Source organism: Miniopterus natalensis, chromosome 2, assembly GCF_054644295.1.
Source record: "Miniopterus natalensis isolate mMinNat1 chromosome 2, mMinNat1.hap1, whole genome shotgun sequence".
In the NCBI taxonomy this organism is placed as follows: Eukaryota; Metazoa; Chordata; class Mammalia; order Chiroptera; family Miniopteridae; genus Miniopterus; species Miniopterus natalensis.
Window position 1 is genome coordinate 107191906 of NC_142082.1, and position 21326 is coordinate 107213231.

The window sequence follows — 21326 nt, forward strand, 5'->3', positions numbered from 1 at the left end:
TAATGCTGATTATAAGATACCAGATTTTTCAAAGTCACCAAACTATAGTGCAACAAATGGCTCAATTGCTAGAATCTGATTGTTTCCTCTACTCATCAGAGAATGAGACTGATTTTATTATTATGAATATATAAAGAACACACCTACATGTTAAAACAAAACATGAACAGGTACTTTCCAGAGACAAAAATAATCAAAGAGTGTCCAAGAATACTTTTGCTCCTATCTTCCAAATATTCAAGCTGCCTGAAACCTACATCTCTGTACTTACTTAATATTATAAGCATGTCAATTTGGCAACAGAGCGCTAGGAATAGTCTTAGGGAGAAACCTTCCCATAATTTCTCAGTCTGTATTTGATCTTGATATTCTATAACATCTGACAGCCAGCAAATACCAGTTGCAAATCTTAATCTAAAATTATAGCATGAGGTTTCCTAATCAGGTAGAAATATTGGGTTTAAAAAAATCAAAGTGCTGGGTCTAACCTGTATCTCAAGCTAGTTGCACACTTTGTAAGAAGTTGCAAAAACTTCATCCTTTACAATAATAATATAAACATCATTACTTTTGAAAACATCACTTTGTTTAAAATTGATGGTCTGAATGGGTGCTGAAAGTCTGTCACTGTCCTAGGGATCTCACTTACTCTCATAATTTTAAAAGCTATCTATAAAGGCTGAGACCAAATTGCAATTTCTACCCTAGCCTTCTCCTCTGAGCTCCAGGCTCATCTATCCAATTGCCTCTTTGCCTATATTACTTGAATGCCTCACAGGCACATTAAACCTGTAACAGGCTCCAACTCTTGATCTCCACCAACTTTCCCCTCTTTCCAATCTCATCTCAATGAAAACATTTCCTTCCTGGCTGCCTGTGCCAGAAACCTAACATTCACCATTCAAAGTGCAGCCTGAACTGATTCACTTTGCTCTCTCTCCACTTCCACCCACATAGTCCAAGTCACCTTCACCTCCACCCTGGACTACACTATAGCTTAAGTGGTCTTCCAACAGTCTTTCCGATACACTTCTGTAAAGTTCCAATTGCTGCTGGAACAAATTACCACAACGTAAGCAACACAAATGTATTATCTTACAGTTCTGTAGAAGTCTGACATGGGACTCACTGGGCTAAAATCAAGGGGAATTCGATTCCTTTCTGGAGGCAGTACAAGGGAATCTATTACCTTGGCTTTTTCAGCTTCTAGAAGCTACCCACATTTCTTGCCTTGTGGCCCTCTTACTTCATCTCCAAAGCCAGCAACATTGTGTCTCCAGTTACATCTCCCTGTGGCTCATTGCTTCTGACTCCATCTTCTACTTGTAAGAACATTTGTGACTACATTCCCACCTGGATAATCCAAAATAGCCATGCTGTCACAAGGTCAGATGGCTAGCAATCTTAATTCCCCTTTGCTATGTAACCTATCACGGTCCCAGTTTCCAGGGATTAGGATACGGATAGGGAGGCCATTATTCTGCCTATCACTCTGTAGTACGTAACTTATTTCCCACACAGCAGCCAGAATGGCCTTTTTAGAAACACAAATATGTTCATGTCACTTCCTATTTAAAATCCTTCACTGGCTTCCAACTCCTCTAAGAACAAGGTTCAGGCATGGCCAAGTTCCCACCTACTGGCCTCGTCTCTGGGTTCACGTGTCTCAGCCACGTAGCTTCTCTCCATTTCTCAAACTCCAAGCTCCTTCTGCCTCAGGGTCTTTGCTCATAATGTTTCAGCTGTTGGAATAGCCCTCCTTGCTTCCCATGCAACCTTTGCCTGGCTAACTCTTGTTCAATCCTTCAGATCTCTGTAAAAGTGGCTTTAAAAGTGGCTTTACCTGACCTCCCAGCCTAGTACTAGCTCCTCCCATTATACATGGTCACAGTACTCTTTCTTTTAGAGCATTCATTACAATTGTAGTTAAATGTTATTTGTGTAATTATTGGCTTAATGTCTGCTTCCCTGCTCCAGACTGCAAACCCAAGAGTGCTGGGGTCTAGTCTGTTCTGTTTACCACGGTAAACCCTGGGACTTAGAACTGACTGGCGTATAGCAGGCACTCAAAATAAATAAATGAGTGTCATCAGACATAATTTCAAAAGGTCTAACTCTTAGAGGGTGAGCCAAACACCTCAACATCCTGCTTGAGCATTTTAGGCCAGGCGGGTCCCACTGAACATTATCGTCTCACCTCATTCCTCAAACCTCTATTACAAACATGTGCCTCCAGCCTTATCCCAAACTGTTCTCCTCCCTGATACCAAAAACTACTAGGCTTATTTCCTTGGCCTTGCGCTGTACCTGCCAAGCTGATCCTGGGAAGGTCACATATTTCTCTACTCCTGCTCAGGTGCTGTACCACTAGAAAAAAGTTCTAAAAACACGAAAGTTGGTGTTACAAAGAGGTCATGATTTTCTGCAGCTCGGAATCCTTCCTTTACCTCTGAGTCTCTGTGACTTCCTTCACAGGTCCTTTTTTACTCATTTTAAATCCTATATCCTAAGTTAGACTAGAAAGAGTATGTGTTCTAGGGCCAGAAAATTCTAGATTTAAAACCTAGCTCTGTCGTTATCCAGAAAGTTCATCGAACTCTGAGCCTTTGGCATGTCACACTACTTTCTAAGCTTAGCTAAACTAACTCCATTGTTAGAACAATTACAAAGAATGCCAAGATAAAGATATCAGTATATGAGCCCCTGATTGTATGTTGATCCTAAGAACACATCTTCACAGACACTATGTTCTCTATAGAACTTTCATTTCCAGGAACATATCTGCCCCCATCCTCTCCCCAGCCTGAGGGCATGTCTATAAAATACGCTGCCTGACTCCAAAGAGATATTACGTAGATGTTAGTTACAACTGCCCACAAGCCCTCCTTCCTCAATCTCTGAAGATACCCACACTGAGCCATTACTCATCAGACAGGCATCTTCTCCATTTCACTTCTTTTTGTCCAAACTGTACTTGTCATTCTCTTTCACTTCCATGGGCTTTGTTCATTTTCCTTCCTTTGACCTTCCCATAAGACCACTTCTAAAACTTGAACATCCAGCTCAAAGGTAACTTATTTCAGTAAACCTTCCTAGTCTCCCATGTACCCTCTGGGTATCACTTCTCCGCCCCCCCCCAAAGTATATTACAAGAGCCCTGCAGGGCAGGCTCTGATGTGATCCGTGTTTGTAACCCCCTCCCTAGTGTCTAAAATGCTGTTTGACATGGATCAGATACTTGACTAAATGTTTGTTGACTGAGTGAAACAATAAATCCTTGAGGAGTGTGTCTGGTTTAGACATACTAACTCCGAACTAGCAGAGGAGGCACCAGTAGAACCGTCCGTCACCCACTCACGGGGTCAGGACTACAGATGCACATTTGGCAGGAGTATTCACCAGAGTGACATCCGAAGCCACGGAGCTCAACAAAACAATGCGCTGAGAGGAACGACAACAAAAAAAGGTTAAAGCAGAACATTTTAGGGGTGAAAGAAGGCAGTTCACCTAAGTCAAGATTATGATTCAACAATAAATCATAGAAAGAAGAAATCCAAAGGAGTACAGTCTCAGGAAAACCAAAAAAGAGCGATGGGAAACACCTCTACAGCATTAGTTACAGAAAAGCAGAGTTGAAGGCGTAAGGCTGCCATGTAGGTAGTAGTGACTCAAAAGTCCTTGGTGACCTAGCAAGTAAGGGTTAGGGGCAGAAGTGGGGCTGGAGGAGCTGCGGCATGAGTAGGAATGATAAAAAATGTAAGGCTATCCTTTCAAGAGGTCTGACAGAAAAAGGAGACAGAATCATAATGCCAAGGGAGTTTGGAAGCAGCTGTGAACATAAAAGAGCAGAGGAAAAGGTGGCTAGGCGGGTGAAGCACAACCCAAGCATACAGCCCCTCACTACCACCTCCAAGCAACGAAACGGGGGAGAAGAGGTCACGGGGGCTGATCGAGTTCTGGTGCTTACTCACCTGAGTGGTCTTGGAAGAATCATTTCCCCTCCCTTAGCTAACCCATCAGATTATTCTAATAGTAGAAGTTAATAAGTGCACAGGAATTTTAGAAGGGCTTATCACTTTGTATAAAGGTCTTATTGTAATAGATAGTTTGTAATCCTAAACAGGTGTCTGTCATTTTTCATTTTCGCTCATCAGTGTGACAGAGAGAAGCTGAAACTCCCTCGTATGTGATGCTGATCTACTTACTCTAATCCCAGCAAAGAGGGTAGACAAAGACAAGGAGAGAGAACACAGGATAAAGGCAGGGTATATAGAGTCAAGGCAATGATGGCAACCCTTCCAACTCCTTTCTAGATATTCTGCCACTTTTCTAAACTGGGGACATTAGTCAAGGGCTACCTCCCCCAGGTGAATGGAGAACTGCCAAGAGCTCCTATCAGAACTGAGTGTGCCTGCTGCTTGGCAGGGACAGTATGTTTACCTCAAGGTGCCTGGTCAGTGATAGGTTTCAGTAGAATCATCACTGACCTCATGACTGTCTTAAAGAATAAAACAAAAGTGTATACTTAAGTAAAGTTTTTGTAGTTCCTTGGTTATCTTGTTTTGGGATTTCCCCGCAAGGAAATGCTGCAAGTTCAGTGGTACTTTTCCACACTCAAACCATGTCATGGAGACTTTCCACTTGAAGGGGAGGCTGCCCCTGAATATTACTATGGCCAGGGTCAGAGCACACATGGCTGGTAGTTTCATTGTAAAGATCTTTGCTGCAAGCATTTTCCCAGCACAACTGACTGACCATAAGAAATTTCACCATAAAAGATGAAAAACCAAAATATAAAAGAGACATTAAAAAGGACATAATGAAACATGAAAGATAAATAACAAAATTAAAAAGACTTTATTGCACTTCTTTTCTTTTTCACTAACATTTCTTCCTTCATTAAGAGAGGTATCAATTTCCAACTAAAGAATCAATAATGCTCTCAAAGACTGTTATGAATTAGGAGCCACCTCTTTTATGTTTGCCATTTCATGGGTGGGAGGGATGACTGTGCTCACCAAAAAATATGCAAAAACTGGTATGTTATCATTTGCTAGTATAGTATGCAATTTGGCTAAGATTCATATAATATAAAAATGGGGAGTGCTGCAAGAACTCTGTCAATGGAGAAATGAAACCAAACTGACAAATAGCTTAAGTACATTGTCTGCTAAAGGCGGATGACTCATCAATGAAGAAACGAAACCAAACTGTCAACTAATTATTTTATCTTTTATGATAAAATTGCCTTACTGCCAATTAGTTGTGTCGAGAAAATGCTCACAACAAAAATGCTTGAGGCAAAGATGTTTACAGTGAAACTACCCAGAACCCAGTGTAGTATTTCCTCAAACACTTGTGAGTGGAATACAGTATCACACAAAAGGTATATTTGCAATAGGAGGTATATTTGCAGATCACAGGCGGCATATTAAGGTCATGGATGCTAACAAAAAGATACAGGGAGAAACTAGGCAGAAGTGTTCAATTAAGTCAGTTCACAATGAACTTCACATAGAATTTATTCTCTCATTCAATGGAAAGGAATGCTTTAAATTGATGAGTAATGCAAAAGTCATCTACATTTATCTTTAAGATCATTGTGTTTTTAAAAAAAGTTCCCAACTGTTTGGCCTAGTGTAACTTAAAATTAACTTCATTCCATGAGCACACCTGGACAGACTATCCATATGCCTCTCCTATTAAAAGAAACTAACAAATTCCTAGAGAAATCCACATGTAGAATGTTGACTGTATTTTTAAAAACTAAACTGGCTTTATTGTCAGCATTCATATTGTTACAGGAAGAAAAACAGTATCAGTAAGTAAGTAAACCCAGTAGCATTAAGGCATATTAGGCTGGTATGATAAAGGTTAAAAGAAATGGGATTCTATGCAGAAGGTCAGTACTTTTAACAGCAGTCAGTCTATTCTACTGAAATCAAGCAAAATCATTAGGGCAATTACAGAAAAAATAGGTTTCTTACAAAGAAATGAGATAATAACAAATATACTAGACATTCATTAATGCCTTTTTAATCCTTGCAAACATAAAAATGACCCAATAGAAAATGCTGATGTGTATGTGATGGAGGAGGGAGAATAAACAATGGGAGCAAAGAAATCTCTCTAGTACAATCACCTTTGTTAATTCAACGCATATTTACTGAGAGCCTACTAAGTGTGCCAGGCTCTGTTCTCTAGACTGAGGATACCAGAGTAAACAAAACAGACAAAAACTCCCTGCCCATATCGAGCTTAGAATACAGTGAAGGATTTAAAACATGTGACTTTGAGCAAGGCATGCCCTTGGGTGACTACAAGGTTTATTACAGAGAAATCAAGGCAAGGAAGACTGCCAATACAAACTGAACACACATACACATGATACAAAATGAACACTGTTGATGACAGTGAAACTGAAAACACATGCAGAGACCACGTTCTCATATTTCTAAATTATTTTTGCTAAAATCAAATGCCAGCGACTAACTACTTTTCTCTGATGTGGCCTGATATAAGTATGAACAATAACAACCACAAAAATCTCAGATGACCACTGTTACATGATGAACTGGGATGAACCACAATGGGCAACCAACAAATACTAACAGACTGGTTTCTGCTGGATAAAAACTTTAAAAATTAAGGAATTAACTGATAAACTCTCTAATTTATCTGGAAATGTATTCCGGAAATGGAATAAAAGTATTAATTACATCAAAGAAGTTTTTGCAAGTATGGAAACAGGGTTATAAAGTAAATGTAGGCAGATATCGCTGCATATGGAGTAGTTTCACATTTTGTCCAACAATTTGCTGAAATATGATTCTGCTATTTTCCCAGTCAGCTCATAAGGCATAAATAGTGTACATATGCCATGTTACTAAGGGATTTCAACTCTAACAAGAGGTTAATGGGATATTCTTGGCAAACAGATTGCACTCTTTGAGGGCTGCACCTTAAATAAACGTATAAAAGCAAAACAGACAAAAACACATGCAGGCATAATGCATATACCGGAATCAAACGATGAGGGAGACAAAACTTGCAGCTGAAACATTCCAGGTCATCAGTTCTGTCCACTGAAAAAGAAATATCTAAGAACTTCACCATCAAGAGGCTTAGAACATACACTTGGCCCCCCAAGTTTTAAATGACTGTCCGCCAAGAAGGGAAGTGGTGACGGTTCCTCCCAGGCCCATTCAAGGCCCGAGGGTCGAACCCCTGGCCTGACACGGGCGGGACTGGCAAGTACACCTAAGGCAAAGGAGGAGTAACAGGTCCGAAGCCCAGGAACTCCAACGAGAAAGCAAAACACAAAGTTTAAAAAGGTGAAGGGAGGAAGGCGGAGAAACCACAGCAAATAAAATAAATAACTAACAGGAAAGCGATACAACGTCGGAGAACCCACCGGGCCATCTCCGCCACTCAAAAGGCAGGGCTGGAGAAGCCCCAAGGGCCGGAATCTTCGAGCCCCGGAACTCAAGATCCAGCCTGAAGCGGGCGAGGGTGAGCAGTTCCCGGGAACCCCCTCCGGCCCCTCTACCACCAACCCCGCCCATTGGGTCCGCCCCGTCCCGCCCGGCTACTCACCGGATTCGCTTCCCACATAACGGTGGCGAAATCGAGCGGAGAGAGCCTGGGGGAAGGGGCTAGCCGCGGGCCGGGTGTTGGTTTTTTCCAAGGGTGCCTGGGAGCGACGGGACGGAGAGGCAACCTTAAGCAGGCCTTCTTTCTCCCTCTCTGGGTCACAAGCCAGCGTCTTCGGACCACCGAACCTCCCGACTTCCGCCCGAAGCGCTGGCCCCGCCCCGCCCCCGGAAGCCCGCCCGCCCCTGCCTCTCCCTTCCTGGCTGGCCGGGCGGGTGGTAACGCGAGGAGCCTGCAAGGGTCTTGGCTGTGAAGGAGCTTAACCGGCTTCTAGTCCACCCACCCTTCTAAGGCTCAGTCTCGGCAACATCCCCATCAAGAGGTCCTCGAGCCACGGTTGGTTGTATTTCCTTCGATAGTCACCGGTCACCGTATATTGAGTGTAGTGGCCAAGAGCCAGACAGGCCTGGGAATTGATCCCAGTGCAACCACTGGCATTCGGGACAAGCTTCGCAGTCAACTGTTTCCTCATCTTCTGAATGGAGATGATAATTGTATTTACCTAAGGGTGTAGTGACATCATTTAAAGTACCTAGCACGGTATCTGGCATGCAGAAAGAGCTCAATAAGTGACGGCTGTTTGCCAGACACTGTGCTTAGTCCATGCCCTCATGAGTCTAAAGAAAAAACAAAAAGTGAGTAATTTAGATAAATAAAAAGGTGCAATATGGTTTATAGGTAGCATGGCAAGTACAGGGTAATTTTGATGCATATTGCCAAACTACCCTCAAAAATAGTATGTAAATGTGCAGTCTCTCATTTATTATAAATGGATTGAGATAGGGATCTTCATTTTACGTTTTTTCACTTTATTTTGCCAAATGGTTAACTAGTTGCCCCAATATCATTTAATGAGTAATCCTCTATTCTTTCCCCACTACTTTAAAGTGCCACCATTAATCAAAAACTAAATTTGTGTGTATCTGTTTCTGAACATTCTCATCTATTCTTTTAGCTATCTGCTAATTCCTATGTTATGCCACACTTATTATAACTTTGTAATATATTTCCTCTCTCATAAAGCAAGTGCCCTCATTCTGTTTCAAAAATTTCAAAATCTTATTCAGGAACACACCTATCTCTTCATGTATTCAGGTCTTATATCTTTAAATACACACACAAAAATTTCACATAGATTTGCACAATTCTTGTGAAGTTGCTAGATATTTTATAGCTTTTGTTGTTACTGTGAATGGGGAAAACTGGTTTTTGTGTAATCTTGTATTGTACCGCCTGTGAAAATGTCTTATTAGTCCTAGTAGCTTGTCAGCTGTTGCCTGTGAATTTTACGTCAATAATTATATTGAGGCAGGATAGTAAGAAGCTAGAAAAATTCTTTGGCAAGTCAGTAGGGAAACTGAGGCATAGTTAAATGGCCAAGCAATTTACAGCTATCTAGTAAGTCCAATCTTCCCTAAACCAAGGACACTTAAGAGTAAATTGTTTAGCCATGGTCAGTGTGGCTCTGTTGGCTTGGCATCATCCCATGCACCGAAAGGTTGCCAGTTTGATTCCTGGTCAGAGCACATACCTGGGTTGTGGGTTCAGTCTCAGCTGGGGGCAGGCAGGAGGCAGCCAATCGATGTGTCACTCTCACTTAGATGTTTCTCTCTCTCCCTCTTCTTTCCTCTCTCTAAAAAAAACAAAAGTATTTTTTAAAAAGAAAGAGTAAATGGTTTACATTTTCCTTCCTAGTCAGAGGTTAAATCACTGTACACAAGGAGATAGCTGGCAGAAATCCAATTAGTGGCATTTGTGCCAGCCACACCCAAGTACAGATGAAGTTAAAGGAATAAATCTCATTTTGGCATCTCAGCTTAAAAGCAATGAGTATTCTATTGAGATCCTCCCCTAAGACCTCCCCTAAACTCCCAGCCTTTAAAAACCCTCAAAACAAAGGTCCTAGAGTGCACTCCCCCTCCAGGAACATGCCCTCTCCCTTCCCTTCTCCCTCTTCATCCCCCACAGGCATGCATCTCCTAAACTCTAAGAGACCCCCGTGAAACTTGCCACCAGAGGAGCAATGGACAACAACAGCTCATCCTGGGCTAACCCCCTGGACCTGTCTCCAAGGCCTCCTTTTCTCTGGCTTCTCAGTGAGCCAAAGCAGCCGTGCCTAGGCTGAGTTCTTTCCTATAACATTTCCAGAGAGCCAAAGCAGCCTGCCTAGGTCCCTCCTGTTGCTTCTTCTATGCTAAGCCCTTCCTTGTCTCATTGTCCCCAGCTTTAATAACCATGCCCTCAAAATCACCTGGACTCGTTGTGAAATATTTCCTGCACCAAGTCAAGAACCCACACGCTACCAGCCAGCCCTAGGCAGATCTGCTCAGGGCCATCCCCTTTCCAGCAACAATATGACCTACAGATAATGCAGTTTTCTATCTCCTTATTGCATTGGCCAAAACCTCAGAAAAGTTTTGAAGAAATAATGGACATTTGGTCTTTAATGCAATAAGAAAAACATTTGCCCCTAGTCGGTGCTAGATATTCTTTAAATACACTATCATCTTTAAAGAAATTTTCTTCCATTCCTAGTTTACTATAGCTTTTAATTGGTAAAGAATGTTAAATTTAATCAATTTTCTCATAAACTTTATTACTATATTTATTTTTTACTCTGACTTACTAATATAATGAAATATATACTAGTAGATTTCCTAATGTTCGACCCATCCTTACGTCCTTGAAATAAACTCTGCTTCATCGCGTATTCATTATTCTTTGAATACACTCCTGGGCTCAATCTGTTAATCTCTTATTTACTTTTTACTTATTTGAGAGAGAGAGAGGAAGAGGGAGAAACATCGATTTGTTGATCCACTTCTTTATGCATTCATTGGTTGATTCTTGTATGTGCCCTGACTGGGGATCGAACCCTCAACCTTGGAGTATTGGGATGATGCTCCAACCAACTGAGCTACCTGGCCAGGGCTAATCTTTTATTTAGGATTAAAATTTAGTTGTAATTAATGACATTGGTCCGTTGTAAATGGTGTTTTTTGTGATTGTCTTTGGCAAGTTTTGTTAAGTGAACAGCAACAGTTTAAGTAATTTAGGAATTATCTCTTCATCAAAGATGGAGTGGATTTTTACAAAGCAAGTTTAACTGGAAGGATTAGGATCAGAGCCTCAACCTTTTGTAGGGTTGGGCCTCTACTTCATTTTCTTGAAGACTTGGGATGGTCACAGAAAGAGATGGAGAGAACACAGCTGGTTTGGAATATAGCAGGTGGATAACCTTTTAAAATATAATGCTATATCCCAAAGTAATATAGAGGAAACAGATTTCAAAAACTGATAATAGCTATGGAAATTTTAGATAATTTTTTCTTATTCTTGATTTAAAACCACTTATAGAGCAAGTGTGGGAAAGGGCCTTAATGATCATATAGATTTCGGGACACAAACTGATAGCTAATGAACTTTAGCACACACAGAGTATTTAAATTTTTTTTTTAACTGAGAAACTTCACATTAAATGTTATGGGTTTCCAGCTTCCCGTAGACCTGTATTTTCATATGCCAACAACTGGCCAAATCCTCCAGGCCCATTTAGACTAGGAAGGCGCTCTCAGGTTTACCTGAGTTAGCAGTTCAGTATTGCTCATCCTCATTTAAATGACCTGCCTGGGCTCTATACATGTTTAGGTTTGCACTAAGGATAATCTACCTCTTATTTTGCTGAGGAAATGTAGTGGATCTGTGACTTCTAAAATATCCTTATAGAAAACACCTTCACTGCTCTCTCCCATACCTTCCTCAAGGGTGGGCTCAGTCATTGGGGCTCAGTCTCTCAGTCTTTCAGTAGATTACTCTCTGCATGTAATGCCTGAAATGTTGCTTATTACAGAGTCTGGCACTGGGAATGCTTCCCTCTGCATCATAGTCTGGGCAAAGTGCCACAGAGTAGAAACTATGCATACTGACCATGGTCACTAGTTTTCTCAGGAAAACCAAACCAATGGAAAACATTTTACTTTATCTTTCATGGTTTCTGTGTGTGTTCTGGGTGGAGATATCTTAACTCATGCTAAATCCTGCCCTGGTATCCTGGGCCATTGCAGCCCCACTCCCACCTGGTGGAGTTTATTAGCTCTTTGAAGACCAGACAGGGTGGGAGGAAATGCCTCAGGGGAAAGGAGAAAAAGGAGGAGCAGAGGAGAACTGTCACTGGAAAGGGTGCAAATAATCAGAGAACAGGGGGTCAATCTCCCATTAGGACAGTAGAAGGAGAAAAGAGGACCAAGTAAGTGGTAAGGCACAGGAAATAGTACATATTTTAATGTTATTTTCGTAATTGTTTTGATTTTTAAAGGCCACATTTACAGCTAGAAATGGAGCACTAGGAATGCATATTGAAGGCGGGCTGGATTCAGCAGAAAGGAGAGGCAGGAGACCTGAAGAAGGCGCAAAAGGAGAGATGGGTACAGGAGTAAGGGGAGAAAGCTTCATTTGTGCTCATCAGCTTTGAATATAAAGACCCAGCCTCAGTCTGAAACAGCCAGCGATGAGGCAGCCCCAGAAGCAGCCCTGCTGCTGAAGTCTGACATGTTAACAACCCAGCAAGAATTAAGAGGTGAAATCCACAGATGAAACATTTGCTGAAGCCGAGATAAGCATTCCTGGGAAGGAATTTTTCAAAAAATCAAAATGAATCCTGTAAATCTTCCTAATTAGGAAACATGATGAGGAACTAAATTCAACCAAAAAAAAGAAGTGCTAACTAACTCACCCGCATTAAATGGAAAGGCTCTATTGAAAATACTACTGATTATTAGTTTTAGCTGCTCAGGGAAATTATCTAGGCACAATGATGGGCATCAGCATGCAGCTCACAGCAGCAGTCAAAAGCAGCAGCTGAGATGTGTGGCCATCCTAATTAGAGGATGGAGTTCTGAAAAGGCTCTGGAGCGGTGACATTCCTGGCTGAGGCTTTCCTTCTAGGAATGCCACACTAGGGTTTTGGTCATCACATGGTAGAAAGGGACTTAATAGGAGAGATCTGGAAAAGGACAACAGAAATGACTTGGAAAAGAGTGCGAGAAGCTTTGAGGCTAAAAGCAGAAAGCAGGAAAACACTTCCAGAAGAAATTTTCAAAATTAAGAGAGAGGGAGGCAAGTAAAAGCCTAAGGAGGTGGAAAGGGCAGCCGGTGGTGTACTGTTTGCACTTAGGTCATTCCAGACGTGTGGGCCTTTCGCCTTTTCCTTATGAGCACATCTGGGGGATCAAGAAGTTACAGCAAATTATCTGCTATGAATTACTCTCCCATTCTTCACTCAACACATATTTAGTAAGCACCCTCCATGTTCCAGGCGCTATCTCTAGCCTCTTAGGATGTATCCGTGAACAAAATAGAGAAAAATTCCTGCCTGTGTGGAGTTTTTGTGCTGGGGGGTAGGGGTGGCCTTAGGCTGGGAGTGGGGAGAAACAGGTAATGTAATGTAACAAGCATTGTAGAGATGTTATAAGGTACTAAGAAGTATAGAGAAAAACAGATCAAGTAAGGGATATTGAGAGTAGTCAGGATGGTCCTCATTGAGAAGGTAACATGAAGTAAGATCTGGAGAAGGTAAGGGAGCAAGCTTAATGGATATCTGGGCAAAGAGCATTCCATGCAAAGGTAACAGCTGTACAAAGTCCCTAAGGAGTGTGTGTGTGGAGAAGAAAGTGCAGAGGAGATGTACAATTAAAAACTACATGGCACCAAGTATGTGCCTGACAATGTTGTAAGTTCTTTATATACATTAGCAAATATAATTCTCACAGCAACCCTGTAAAGGGCTGCTCTTATGACCCCCTACTTGGCCAAAGAGCAAAGATCCAAACCTCGGTGCCTGACTTCAGAGCTGGTGCTCCTAATCACTACTCTATGCCTTATCTCAATGTGGCTTCAACCCATCTACTTCTCATACCAGCCCAGACTACCCAGTTGCAACTGGAATTCAAGTACTCTCCTAGGATAAACTCATGTTTTTCTTTTTAAAACAGCAGTGTTGCTCACTGCTTTGCCACCTATGACCCTCCCCCTGGCCCTTTGCTCCCTTCTCCCACCAACTCAAGAACTGCTTTTTTTCCTGCAAGTTTATCACTGGGATCTATTGCTTCTGCCCAAGTAAATGTCTGTGGATGGAGCTTTGGTTCCATTTGGGAGGGGAAGCTGGGGAGCAGTGGAGCGGCACACGTGACTAGGGGTAAGGACACAGCATAAATTGAATTTTAAAACTAGATATTGTCTTTCCTTCTACTCCAAAAGGCACTATCGGCAGTGTGTTTCTAACACGATGGTCACCAGTTCCCTCTGTCCAGTTCTCTTAAGACACAAACTTTTTTATACTAAAAGCCATTGAATTACACACTTTAAATGGAGGAATTGTACAGTATGTGAATTATATCTTAATAAAGCTGTTAGAACAATTTTTTAAATAGATAAGATGTTGGCTTTCACCTCCCTTGTTTACCCTCCTTCTGACCTCTTTCCTTCTTCACATAGCTTCAGGGGCCCAGAACCACATCCAGAAAGATGTTCACCATTCCTGAACTCCGAGCCTCCAACCAAAGTTACAACTTCGTTTTGACTCCAAGGCTTACAGCATTATGCCAAGGAAAGTAAATGACTCTCCCATTATACCTTCAGTACCAATTTTCCTGAATAGAAAAAAAATCTAACATTTTAATGTTAAACATATATAGCCCAGCCAGCATGGCTCAGTGGTTGAACATCGACCTATGATCCAGGAGATCACCGTTCAATTCCCAGTCAAGGCACATGCCTGGGTTGTGGGCTCGATCCCCAGTAAGGGGCGTGTGGGAGGCAGCCGATCAATGACTCTTCCATCATTGATGTTTCTCTCTCTCTCTCCCTCTCCCTTCCTCTCTCTAAAATCAATAAAGACATATTTTTTTAAATATATATATATATTATGTAGTAGAAGGAAATATTCACGTACATGAGAAGGCAGTAGTCACATACTGTTTGAAAGTTGCTTGCTTACAGCTACCTGCTTCCAGCTGGGGGTGGGGGTGGGGCACATGGTCCCTGCCATTAAGGGAGAGAAGCTTGAGGTGCCATGCTAACATCGGACAGTCAGGAGACTCGGGTTGATCCAAGCTCTAACTAGCTGAGTGATATTTAGGAAGTCACATCCCATTTGGGGGCTTCAGTTTCACATCAAAAAGATGAGATAATGGGACCAGGTCAATGCCAGGTCTCACAGTCCAGGGTTTGGTGTCATAATGGGACAAATGAGATGCTGGGCTCACATGTTAGTGCTAAGATGCCCAGAGATACTAGAGGCAAAAGATAAATTCCCTGCCTTTGAAGAGCTTTTCATTTACTGGAGAGGACTAAAAGGAGAGCCACATGTAAGGCTTGACAAAAATATGAAGTAAATATGTAAACCATCCGAAGAATGCAAGGGACAGGAAGCAGCTGAGAATAATGAATGATCAGACCTGTGGTCCACATCACCTGGCTTTGACTCACCTGTGAAACTAAAGAGACAAAGAGTCTGTTACTCTGCCAACCCCTTGGTCCTTTGGGCAGGATTCCCTGACACAGAGCCACTCATTATTCATCTGTGGATGGCCTCAAGTCACAGAGTAAGAAACTCTCAGAGGAGAAAAGGGATCTTAGGGATCATCCAGTTCAACCCCCTCCATCTAAATTTAGTCTTTGGGACACCTGTCTCATGCTTATAATATTTTTATTTGATAGAATATCCTTAACATTATCCCCAATCCTGAGTAACCCTAAAACTAGTACAGGAATGCATATAGTATCTTTCTCTTAATTGCCCAGTAGATTGAATATGGAATGATTTTAAGACAAGTTTCATTATTAGCACGGAGTTAACACAAGATCTACCTAGCAATGACTTGTCAAAAATCATTGCCCTAAAAAAAATTAAGTTCTTACCCTCTTTCATAGGGTACTCATGCATTTTTCTATCTCATCCTTTCATTTCAGAGCCATCCCCACTCCCTAAGGCTATTCCTGAGCATCTCCACAGGTGTCTAATCTCATGCCATTGTATGTCTTAAACTTCCATGTGTTAGAACTGAAACTAAAAGGAAATAGAAAGGAAAAGTCACTGTGATCCCTCCCACTTAATTATTTTCATTTGTTCTGGGAGGATTTAATTTCATTAATCTAGGAAGATTTCAGCCCTCGCCTCCTGGATTAATGCTTTCAGGGAACTAAACTAAAAATCATTATCTCTGGTTAGGATCTCTGGGAAGGCCTTGCTGGATTATACAGAGATAATAAGTATTTCCATCCCCCTCAGAGGTTTCTTCCAATTATTCTGGGGTGCAGAAAGGAATAGTGATCCCTAATAAATTGTCAGAAACTGGGATTTTCTCCCCGGCTGAAAAAATGTGCTTATTTCATCACTAGATGGCGCTGGCACACAGGGAAGATAGGCTCTGACTTAAAAAAAGATATGAGCACAAACTGTCTAATAAGCCAGAGAATTCCTTTGTTTCTGGATGGGGGGGATAGCTTTTGTCGAGCACACTTCAGCATAGTTTTCTGGAGTAGCAATAATCTAGTACTCCTTTACCCTAAATCAACCAAATGGTTAAGACTGAGTAAAAGCAGTAAAGGTATTTATAAAGAAATACAACTCTTCAACCTGTAGTGTCAAAAAACAGAGATGAGTGGTCAGGAGACGTCACTGTGTACTATAATCAAAGGTGATATGTTTTAGATTCTTACTCTGATATGGATGGGTCTTTGCCAGTTAGTTAGATCAGGCAGCTGTGAATTCAGATAACTTCAAATTAAATCAGGAATTAAAGTAGGAACTCCCCTGTTCCCAGCAAACCATATTGACTTAACATATTTGGACCTGTTTGAAGATTATTTGATATCAGTTGATGAATAACTCACTATTTGAATTTTAACCATTAACCAAGTTCTAATAAGCTAATATTTAAGTTAAGTTTCAGAATCTTTGGATTTGGAATAAAGCATGCGTGGCCTGTCTTCCTTCCAGCTCACTTGGCAATCTCCTTCACATTAACAAGAGCTTGCTCAGGCTCTTAGACGCTTGTGGTAACAGCAAACTGACCACCCAGAGAAGGAGCCCATTATATTTCTAGACAGTTCCAATAGTTAGAAAGTCCTTTCTTAGGTTGAGCCCAAGTGTGGCTCCATATAACCTCCACTCATATATCCCCATTCTTCCTTTTAGAGGAAGAATGCAGAAGACACTGCCTTTTTAAAACCTGACTATTCCTTAAATACGTGATGGCTTAGGCCACCTCAGCCCAAAGTAGCATTCGTTTCTTCACCTGTTTTTCATATAACAAGGTTTCCGGATCTATCTGGTTAACATTCTCTGATTGGTCTTAAAAGTGTGTTCTGATTGCACCGCCAGCAGACTGTTGGCTGTCTTTATTTAAATACTCTGAGTCTATTAATAAAACCAAAATTTTATTAACTCTCTTCATTGTTTTCCCTTTGGAGTCTTTCGGTCACCTAAAACTCCCAGATCATTCATGTGGATGGATAGGTCAGATCAGCCCAATCCTTGTACATGTAATTAATTTTTAGAATTAAAGTGCACATGTTAAGCCCTATGATGTCATGGTCTGTCAAAATTACTTAGACTTGCTTAGTTCAGACTCTGGCACCAGACATACTGGATTTAGAATTTTGTTCCTCCCCTCATAAGCTGTGTCATCATGAACAAATTATTTCATCTCTTAAAACATCAGTTTCCTCATCTCTAAAATGAAGAAAATATTACTACCTGCCTTAGAGGGAGCTACAATTTACATGTAATAATTTTGTGGAAAAAGTACATTTAGCACAATCCATGCCACATAGCAAGTACTCAGTGTCTGTCATTATTATTAGTAGTAATAATATCCCTCATATTAGCTATCCTTCCTTCTCCATCAAATGAAAATCTGATAAGCATCTCCTTTAAGACACAGACAAAAATACTACCAGAGAAGTGTAAGAGATATCTCCACGGCTCACCATTGTAGTTGCTCTTCAGGCTAGACAGCGCTTTGTAAGTATAGCTCTTACCCCAGCCGTGGTTGTACCCACTGGCTCTAAGCCAATTCATGTCTTATCCATGAGGTGATTATGATAGATCTTGTCAAAAGCCATGCTGAAAGCAAGTATGGTTTTGGTGCCTCTTCTTTTTACCAGTCTAATATCCCTATCAAAAAAGGAATAAATGAAGACATGTTTTGTTTTCTGAGATTTCGGGTTGGCTCTGAGTGATCTTTGCTTTTCTAAAGACTGACAAAGAGTCTACTTAATAATCTGTTCAGTTGATGGGTTAAAGTGGTGAAATTGTGGGTTATTTCCCCCTTCGTTTCTATTATTATAATAATGTTTGTGGAGTAAATAGCTTTTTAAAATTCTGTTCTAGAATTCTGCCAGGATAATTGTCAGGCTGACTGGCTTATAGTTTTTATAATATGCCCTTTTTCCCTCTTCATGAGAATCGGGACAACTTTGTTCTTCTCTTGTCTGTCAACAGTTCTATTCTCCGTGCTTTTTCAAAGATTATTGACACCGGCTCTGGGACTTCTTTGAGCAACCTGGTTGTGATTTGTCTAAGTCTGGAGATTTGAATTTATTAAGGGGGGGTGTGTGTGTGAAAAGAACACCACACTAGTTTCTAGGTCTGGCTTTGCCATTTACTATCTTAGTGTGCGTGGGCAGGTTTTGATTTTATTTTAGCTTAAATTTAAAATTTGTGAAATAAGGCATTTGGACCAGACAAAGCTGAAGGTCCTTTGAAGGTCTGATGCCTATGTTTTAAATAATCTAACATTTTCTTACTAGCTTTTCTCATTTAAACTTGGCTTTCAGTTCCTCTCAATAAGATCTGTTCTACCCTTTTTAAATTTTGAAGATACGTTTTGGTTTAGAATCCAAACACCTTAGCGTGCCACTCAGAGTCCAACGCTATCTGGCCCTGACATGTCATCTAGGTTTATTTCCTCCTCCTCGCGGGTACATACATACTTCTCTCTCTTCAGAAGGACCTAGTCATTCTTCCATGTGCATTTTGCTCTCTCCTTTTCTGAGGTCCCTGCCCTAAGATAAAATGTTATCCCAGCCACCTCTCAGTCAGATTATGATTCTTTTGGGCTTTCAGACACAGTGTGCTCCTTTCCCTAAATTTCCGTTGCATTCAGTGCAGATCATCTGACACTTAATCTCAATAATCCCTTTGGCATTTGGGTGTGTTCTTGCATTGTATTGTTATTGATTTACACGTCTAGGGTCCCTCCCTCCTGCTCTTTTCCCTCCCCTTGTTGAGCACCGTCTGTCTAGGGGATACTCAATAAACCCTGGCAGGATGTTAAATGAATTCCAAGCCATTGTCAGCTTTTCCTACTTAAATCATTTAGGTAATTATCTAATATGTGGAAGTTTCTTTTTCTTCTTAGGAGTCTTAAAAGGATGAGCTCAGGCAGCTTAATACTAGAAAGCATTTCATTTTAAGATAAGAAATAAATTTGAGAATGCAATTGATAATGTAGTAAAAACTAGCTCACTTTTCTCCCTACGCTAGCACAGATAAGAGATGTGAGACCCCCGCATCAAGATCTGGGGCTTGGAGGGCAAGATCATTGCAGATGAATTGAAGCAAGAAGTTATCAGTACCAGCAGCAAGGCAGAGCCATCCCCAAGCACCTCTCTGGCCTGGTCTGCTGTTGGACAGACTCTCTTTGCTGGGTACTTCGACAACCTGGTTGCGAGTATGGCAGGTGACCATCAGCACCCGCTAGAAATACATGGCAGAGTATTAGAGATTAAAAACAAAACAAAACAAACCTGATTTTCTGACTTGTAAAAAAAGAGAGAGAGAAAAAAGAAAGAGGTGAGAAAAGTTGTTGCTAAATGTACAAAATCACTAATTGGTTCAGGATCAAGTGTGACTCAGGATGCCTGTCACATGCTAATTTAACCTTTCCTGTATTGGCCAACACAGCCTAAAGCTTTGGGTTGGAAGTCAGATTGACATTTTATCTAATAAATGGCATAGTTACATTTCTTAGTAATGGAGAAACTACTTTTGTTTGTTCTGCATCCTACCAGGTATACATGCCAGCAAACACAGATTGTGTAAATATGTTAGCATGTGGAAAGGGAGGGTTGGTCTTTCCCACCAACATGTGTGAAATACTTGTTCATAGTAAGTTATAAGTTATAAATGAGTAATCTTAACAAAACAGTTTGGAATCACACCACTGTCATGAAAGTACTATTGTTGTGAGAAAAGACTTGTGATGAGATTGTAATAGAAGAAAAATATAGTCTTTCCAAAAATGAGCTACTCATAAGCTCACAGAGCATGTCAGAAATGGAGCTGAGATGAAGAGGCATTCGTGTGTTCAACATAAACTGAGAATCTCCATGAACCAGCTCCTGTGTTTGGGACACAGGCGTTAGGGATGTGGAGATCAAGAAAAAATACATAGATTGGTCACAAGAAGTTCAAGGTCTTAGCAGAGAGACCACCCAATAAACAGATGATGACTGTGTGGTCTGAGAAGCTATAACGTTGATTTGTGTGTCCACTGTGGCCAAGGGCCTAGTAGAATGAGAAGGAAGTGAACGTCTTTGTTCCTGCACAGCACTCGCAAACACTTGCCCTTCTCCCTGCTCCTGAAACCGCCCACACCCGTGGGAAGAGGCTCACTAACTTTCCTGGCGATCACTGCCAATGACTTGGAGTTGTCTTCAATCACCAGGAAAAAATCAGGAACTGAGAGGCCGAATCTCATAGTGTTATTATGAAAGCTGCAAACTAACAAGTCACTTCCAGGTCCCAAAGGCAGTGTTTGTAGAGCTTTCATGGCTCTGGTTGGGGTGATAAGCACAAATTTGCCAGGCAAATATATGTAAAGCCAGTACTTAGTAAGCTTGTAATAAACGGGAGTGTTTATAACTGCTAAACATAATGATAACACTGGAACTCCTTACAGGAAAGCAAAAGTAAAAGTGTGTGAAGCAGCAGCCAAGCTACATGCACTGCTGGCGTGAGAACATACACTCCTGCCCCCAGATCCTTTGAACTAACAGTCATCCAGAAATTGCACCACCTAAGAGCACTCTCTAACCTTGTCATTTCAAGTCAAGGAAGTACTTTCCTTGGGAAATCCTATGCTTGTGAAGCCAACCTTATCCTTCACATGCCTGAACCCCTGACCTGCAACCTCCCTGCCCCAGCCTTCATCCGGTAGTAAATTCCAGACCAGCGCTTTGCCGGAAACGTCTCTCTTCAGGCCTGGTCTCTGATGAAGGGGGGGCAACCTCCTTTCCTCCCCAGTCTTCTGCTGAACCCCCCAGGGAAAAGGGAGAGATCACCCCCTCCTTCTACCTGAGAAAATGGAGGCCCAGGGAGTCTAGTCACTTGTGCAAGGTCACACTTTTAGTAAGGGCCCCTGCGAACCTGGAGCAGGAAGTGTGACCTGGGCCTGTTTGTGAGCCTCTGAGCTTCACATCCTGCCTCCCACCAACAGGAGGCCCAGCCTCCATTTCCATCTCTGCTTCCTCCTACCCTCAGAGACTCCCAGCCCTGAGGAATGCAGAGGTGTCTAAGCTCCCTTGGTACTGGGGCCTCTTTGGTACAGGAGGAACAGGGATGGGTTGGAGGACTTCCCAAAGATCTTCCTACTGGGAAACCTCTTACC

General features: G+C 41.6%; 1 protein-coding gene across 1 annotated transcript in view; it reads right to left on the reverse strand.

Moving 5' to 3' along the window:
* The window catches only part of PARP11 (poly(ADP-ribose) polymerase family member 11), a 45581-nt gene extending 37884 nt beyond the window's left edge, over positions 1 to 7697 (reverse strand). The window contains exon 1 of the mRNA XM_016215264.2: positions 7597 to 7697. Coding sequence (XP_016070750.1) covers positions 7597 to 7614 — 18 coding nt within the window. The 5' untranslated portion in view covers positions 7615 to 7697. The remainder of the gene's footprint in view (positions 1 to 7596) is intronic.
* Positions 7698 to 21326: the final 13629 nt, after the last annotated feature.